This window comes from Pagrus pagrus (genome assembly GCF_965226575.1).
Source record: "Pagrus pagrus genome assembly, chromosome: 22".
Lineage (NCBI taxonomy): Eukaryota > Metazoa > Chordata > Actinopteri > Spariformes > Sparidae > Pagrus > Pagrus pagrus.
In genome coordinates, this window is record NC_140204.1 from 21171856 (window position 1) to 21179495 (window position 7640).

Sequence of the window (7640 nt, forward strand, 5' to 3'; positions counted from 1 at the left end):
GGACCAGACCTTCGTCGCACAATATGCTCGTTGTTTGGTCGGGTTTAATCAAGACAGTTTGTAGGTAAGGTTTAGGCACTGAAACTATTAGGTGAGGTTGAGGAAATGATTGTGGTTTGGGTTAAAATACCTGTTACTTATGTAACTTCAGTTGCAAATGTACCCATGTTACGCACTTAACCTCAGTTACGTAACTTAACTGGTTCAGTAAGTTAAACAAAATTATCGTTGACTTCCGCGGCTTGTTTGACCCAACCATCCATCTCCCACGCCCTCCCTGTACAGACTTGCTGCCCTTAATACTGCTTTGCCTGACTTCCTCATTTGCTGCCTTAATATTTACTATGGCCATTAGAGGTCACAAAAACAAAGAATGTAAAATTGGTCTGTGGCCATTTTTCTGATCAGGAAGGCCTGAACTTTTTAAAACTACGCTAATCAATATTTTTATATTTATAATGGATCAAATGACTATGCTAGTAGCTATCTAATCTTGGAACAGAGCCGGTCTCAACAGTATGTCGTGTGCCTTGCTTGATATTTCTAATTAAGTACAGTAGTTTTAGAAAAAGGATCGAATATCGATGTTTGTTCAATGTTCATATATTTATGCCCATTAAATTGGCTTTTTTTTGAAAGTATCCAATGAAAAAATCCCAACTCTTCCCTTCAGGACTTCCTCCAGAGCCGCTCCTCCACACACTGCCAGAATACACCAACACACACTGCCAGCTCTCTCTGGCCAGCGAGGAAATATGTGTGGACAGCTAGTTCACTCAGTTCAACAAGCTCTCTTAACTTTTTTAGACAAAAAATAAGCAAATGAAAGACTTTGTTAAATGCCACAGTAATATAAACTCAAGCAAACGACCGTCCTGAACAAACAGACATAATAACATACCCTCAGTTGATGATGACTTAAAACTTATATATGTGAGTCTGAGCTGACAACTACTCAGTGGAAAAAAGCAAATCGTCAGGCATTAATGGTTTATCTGTTGAATTTTACATACACTTTTGGGAACTTATTGAAAATCCTTTAATTAACATGTACAAAGAATGCATCAGTCAAGGGGAGATGGTGACTACAATGAAGTAAGGCATTATATCCCTTATTCCCAAACCTGATAAGGACCCCTTGTTAATAGATAACTGGCATCCCATCTCCCTTTTAACAATAGATTACATGATCTTGGCCTTAGTACAGACAGGCTAAAGAAAGGGCTTGTTTCTATCATTGCTGAAACTCAAACAGGATTTATGAAAAACCGACATTTGTAATATAAGACGTATCTTAGTTTTGCTGGATTATGCAGATGCAGTTAACTCCAGGCACTTATATTGTGTTTGGACTTTTGACACAGTCGAGCACACATTTCTTTTACAGCCTCTCGAAGCAATTTTTGGTAGAGAGTTAAAAATGTCCCAACTGGCAGATGACACCATGCTTTCTTTAAAGGACAAGAACCAGCTGGAAAACTCTATTAACTTCATCAACCAGTTCTCCAATGCTTCTGGCTTCAAACTGAGTCTGTCCAACTGCAAAATGTTATCTCTGCATGACTGTGATGATTCTGTAATTGGAAATATCCCAGTGAAGGACTCTGTTAAATATTTGGGGATATTTATAACTAAAAACCTCATAGCTGGACAACATTTAGATTTTTCAAACAGGATGAAAAAACCTAAGGCTATCTTTAATAATTGGCTTCAAAGGGATCTATCTATCCATGGTAGAGCTCACCTGTCCTAACCCTTTCTTTATTTGTAAATGATTTGACAACATCTGAAGCTTACCAAATTTTTCTAGATTTTATATGGAAAAATAAGTCACATAGGCTTAAAAAAACTATTCTCTCCTGTAGTAAAGCAGAAGGCAGTCTCCTGGATGTTGTTGATACTGTTAATACCTTTACTGGTTAAAAAGATGTCTTTAAAACTCCAATTCAATTTGGGATTTCATTCAAAATCACATTTTCAACTAAACTGGAGGTCTTTGAAATATCCCAAAGATTCTGGAGAGACCTAGAGTCTCATTGTTTTGAACCCACTAACGTTGCCTGCTCGCTTAACCTTAAATAATAATGTATTTGCTATAATAACCCAAATAATAGCAAGATTGAGAATGTGATCAATGTCAGCATAATTTATGCAAAATTATTTATTCATAAACAGAAATTCTCCACATCGCTTCCCAAATTCTCAGTTTTCTTTTAGAACCAATCTCACTACTTAAATCACTTAGGTTAGTAAAGAACATAAAATGCAATAAATGTATGAGTAATGTCGAAACCTTTTACCCTGAAACCTCTGACTAATGATATCTATATTAATATATATATGTACCCATCAGTCTGTCCCCTTACTTTATTGTTCTCTTTTGATTTGTATCTTACTTTATGTTTTGTACATATATTTATTTGTATTATCCTAACTTGATGTCCTCTGTGTAACCTTATTTTCACTTAAATTTGATCGTATGTGCTACTGTTTGATTTACCTGAACTCATTGTAAATTGTTCTCTCTTTGTTCTGTGTGTGTTTGTTTGTCTTTTTTGAATGGACCTGGATTCTAATAATAAAAAACCCTATCTATCTCTAATATTTATGTACTGTACTGACTGTAGTGTTGCAGGGAGCCAGTGGGGGTCAGTATTAGCCCGGGAAATAATATGACCACTACAAACACATGGAACCATCTGCCTGTGTAAGTGGAAAGTGCCAAACGTTTTTTCTGGAAATCACACTAAACATTTAAACAAGAAAACAATGCTGTCAGCCAGAAATGATAAAACACCCTCAACCGCAATGACAGTTTCATTTCAACCTTTGTGTAAGATTCTCAGACCCTCCCTCTGAGGGTGACATCCATGTACAAGGCTACACCATGGAACAAAGCCAGATATACAGCTCAGCAGACCGGGACTGTACTGCTGTTTGTTCAGCTTCCTATGGCGTTCTTGTGCGTGTATACACGCACAACAGCATGTGATGGACGCTGGCATGCACACACACGGTTACATTACTCAGGTTTTTATACATACTGAGGTGATGCAGGCCTGCTGGGAGGAGCAGCATTAACAAGGAATTACAACACTGACCCACAACGCACTGATTACTCTCTCATGCATACATCACTAAATTATTGCCCTGATATGATCCTTCCTACGGAGGCCCATTTCCTAAAGTGTCCGACAGGTATAAGAGCCATTGAAAGCAGTGGTTTAATTACAGCACCCCATCAGACCTGATACACACCAGGTCTGATGGGCCTGATAGGATACATATCATATACCCATTTAAAATATAACTTTATTACTGAACTCTTGGACTCGTGGAAATATTATTTTATCAATGGTTCCAGACATTTGAATGGAAAACAATCTATTCTTTTCAAAAAAAGAAGAAAAAAATAGACCTTCTGTTCACTATAGAGTGTCACATTTTTCAAATACAAATGTTTTTAGTTAACTTAAAGAGCCCTTGTCAACCTTTCAATTATCATCTATGACTGCTGCTGACTTATTCCTGAGAGGGGAGTAAATGATATCCTCATCCTCTTTCAGAATAAAGGCTTGACCTTTATCCCATACTGTGACTGTCTTTCAAATTCGTCCTTTCATTTCTGTCTCCTTTTATTTACTTATTCATATATTTATGTTGTGTGTGTGTTTTCTGGGTTTTTTGTGGTGTCTTGCTCTGTTTCCATCAGCCCTACCCTGTTCCCACTGTGTTTCCCAGCCTATCAGCTCCTTCCCTGCTCTCTTGTTTCCTCCAGAGCCGTTGAGTAGAGAGAGTCATGACAATGGAGGATCAAAATGCCGATCGTCACGTGATTTCAGATGGTTCCAGGAAGTTCTAAATGGGCAATTTACATCAGATTAGATTAGACTGGATAGACTTTATTCATCCCACAATGGGGAAATCCACTTGTTACAACAGAAAAAGAGTCAGACAAATACGCATACAAAAAACAAACAAGTGAGTGGAAAGTGATTGTTCAGGTAGTGCTTGAGTTAAGCAGTCTGATGGCTGTGGGGATGAATGATCTGCGGTAGCGCTCCTTCTTACACAGTGGGTGTAAGAAGGAGCTGCTGAAAGAGCTGCTCAAGGCTTCCACAGTCTGGTGCAGGGGGTGAGAGGTGTTGTCCATGATTGACGTCAGCTTGGCTAACATCCTCCTCTCACCCACCACCTCTATGGAATCCAGCGGACAGTCCAGGACAGAGCTGGTCGTCCTAACCAGTTTGTTTAGTCTCTTCCTGTCCCTGTCCATGCTGCTACCTCCCCAGCAGACCACTGCATAAAGGAGCGCTGATGCCACCACAGTGTCATGAAATGTTCGAAGTGATGTCCTCTGCACCCCAAAGGACCTCAGTCTCCTCAGCAGATGGAGGCGACTTTGGTCCTTCTTGTACATGGCATCCGTGTTGTCAGTCCAGTCCAGTTTGTTGTTAAGGTGAACACCCAGGTATTTGTATTTCGCCACCATCTCTATGTCCAAACCCTGGTGTTCACTGGTGTGATCTGTGGTGTCTTCCTCTGGAAGTTGATCACCCTTTGTTTTACTGGTGTTTATATGCAGGTGGTTGCATTCACACCAGTCAACAAAGTCGTTGACCCCCCTATATTCTTGTTCGTTCCCCTCAGACACACATCCAACAATAACTGTATCATCGGAGAACTTTTGGAGTTGCAGTTCACGGTGTTGTGCATGAAGTCCAATGTGTAGAGGGTGAAAAGGAAAGGAGAGAGCACCGTACCCTGAGGGGCCCCCGTACTGCATACTACCACATCTGAGACACATGCATGAACACAAAGAGACAGACGTACGATGTTCGGTTGTTGGTAGTTAATACATGATTTACTGATTGATTGATTTACTGGGCTGTAGTATTTACAGCTAACATCGGGGACTATTCAGAGGTTCTTAGATCTGCCATTGCTGTAAACTCATTCTCCTGCACCTGGTCCCCTTGTTAGTTAAGCTTGTATTAAAGTCCAGTCATTAGCTCAGTTAGTATATTCTGTTAACCTGTTCCTGCTGTTGATTCTGAATAAAATGTCCGCCATTGATCCGCCTGCCGGCTGTCTCCTGCATTTGGTCCACCCCCTTTGCACACTTTAACTTCTAATATTATTATTTACCATAAAAATAATACCCATTTTCTTCTGTAAAATTACAATTATTATAACACTTTATCTATTTTTCTTAAAGTATCAAAACATCTCAAAATATTTAAACTTTATTCTCAACTCTTTTTTTTTCTTTCCTTAAAGCAGTTCAAGTCACAGTGGAGTCTTTCCAGTCAGTGCTTCAGCGCTGTGGCTGCTTGTTGAGAGCAGTGCAGGACTGTGGCTCATTACAGTCCATGGTAGACTGTTTGTCAAAAGGAAGTAACATTCCTCAACTTCAGAATGGTACTGCTTCACTAAGTCCTGACAGCCCCTGTGGTTCTTGCATCCCCATTAGCACACAGACTGTTACAGCAGCTGCCAGGTGGAAGATTCAGCAGCACATTAATAGAAAAAGAGGTACATATACAGGATATTTCCCATAATTAAATAAATATAATCAGAATGGTCCGAGGATTCTGTCTGGGAGTTTTTGATGTGACGTTGGTCTTCCTCCTGCTGTGCTCCGTCACAGGCTTGCTGCTGATGGATCAGCGCAGAGATGCAGAGGACAACCAGGAGCACAACAAAGCCATTCTGGAAATGCTACATATAGATAAAGTGTCTGCGAGCCATCAGGCTAAGCCCCATCCCTACATGAAGAGGATCTATCAGCGCTTGGATGCACTGGAGGCTCAAGACTTTGGAAGTTCAGATGGAACGCTGGTGCAGAGTTATCGGAGTGTTGTTGGTAAGGATTTGAACTGAATTACCATCTTGTGTTAAAGCAGGAATCATCTTCATTTTACTGCTGTTTTTCAATTATTGCACACTTTTCAATAGTTTTATTAAAACCTATCTAATCATGTTGATTGCAATAAAACAATAAAAGAACTGGCTAGTTAGCCTAAACAGTGTTGCAGCGTTGACATCCTTGCATTGCTGTGACATCATGTTTTGGGTTTTGGCCAGATGTGTATAATGCTTATAGCGTACCAAATATGGCAACCAACAGTGTCCAAATGTAATACTCAATACTGTATACGAATAAACAGTAAACTATAAAACAACGTGCTTTAAAGCTGCATTTTTTGGCCACTCGGGGGCGGTAGAACGAGCTGTAAACACAACTGACATATTACTATCATATAAAGTTGATGTGGCTTACCTGTTAGCAAGCACACTCACATCCAACAGAAACACAAGAAAAGAAGTACTCATTTGAACTCATGCTATTATCCACCTAGTGAATGTTGGTCTGATATTCACTCTCCTTTTTTAGCTCTGTTTTGGTCTCCACCATCTTTGGAAAGAATATCTGCTCTGACAAAAATAGCTACAAAGTGTAGAGTGACCTTTTTCACTGAAGGTCAACTGCTGGGAGAAAAGGTTGATGAGAGCAGTGTGAGTGAACCAAAACTGTGAAGCTGTGGGTCACACAACCAAAATAAAGAGCTGAAAGAGACTGAAAAGCTAGTGTTGAGGGAACTGCAGAGTTGGTGAAGACAACTGATGTCTGGAATGTGAAAAATTCATTTAAAAATGTCAAACTTTATTGCATGTTTGAAAATCAATGTATCACTCAGGTCCACATGATGCTCCTCCAGGATGGATCTGGTTCAACGTGAGCAGCCTGAACCCCTCCATGCTGGGTGCAGAGCTGGTGCTGTTCAGGAAAACCCTCCACCCCCAGCCCATCAGTGTGACGGTCACCCTGCACAGCGTCACAGCTTCACAGGGAGCTCTGAAGGAAAGCCCTGCCCTGGAGGAGAGGTTGTTGACCCTGGACCAGCGTCCCTTGTCTGGATATGATGTGTTTGATGTGTCAGCTGTTCTGGCTCTGAGGCCTCTGGAGGTTGTGGGCTTTCAGCTGCGTTACACAGACGAGAGTGGGAGTCTGGTCCTTCATGAGGCCCTGACACAGAGTCTGTACTGTCTGAACAGAGGCTCTCTGAGTGAACCCTTACTGGTGCTGTACCAAACACAGCCTCTCCACACCTAACTCTGTCACTGGGACCACTATTCTATGGTGTTGTATTAAAACATATCTTATCAATTCTGTTAATCCACTCATATCGTGGATATAAGCAGAATGTTTCAGCACAAACATGGCGAAGAGGTGAGGACATAATGTAATAACAGCGTGACTGAAGTGTATAACATTGAGGCAGACAAAATGACTAAATTAAATCCACATATATAATCTCCTTGAGTCCCTTTTTTAAAACAGTTTTACTTTAGAGCCCTAGGAACTTGTAAAGGCTGTTAGTCATTACTGTGCAATCTTGGAATGTGAGCATTTCTTTCAGAAAACGTAGCCTCTTCAAGTCTGTTCATCGCTCATCATAAAAATGATTGTGTGTCTCGATTTTCATATCAGTGTAGTTCAGTTAGCTTCCTTGTTCATGCTCACAGGAGGAGGACAGCATCAGAATATTCAGACTGCTGCAGGACCACAAACACAGATGGCCCACCTGAATGTGTGAATAACAAATGAAGTTTTTTAAAGACTGAGTCTGTATAGG

General features: G+C 40.5%; 1 protein-coding gene across 1 annotated transcript; it reads left to right on the forward strand.

Annotated features, from left to right (window-relative positions):
* Window positions 1-5580: 5580 nt before the first annotated feature.
* On the forward strand, window positions 5581-7117 carry LOC311251314 (uncharacterized protein; the record flags this gene model as incomplete). The annotated part of the gene is made up of 2 exons (XM_084343695.1): window positions 5581-5866; window positions 6702-7117. The coding sequence occupies 2 exons, from the start codon at window positions 5581-5583 to the stop codon at window positions 7115-7117; spliced, it is 702 nt and encodes a 233-aa protein (XP_084199821.1).
* Window positions 7118-7640: the final 523 nt, after the last annotated feature.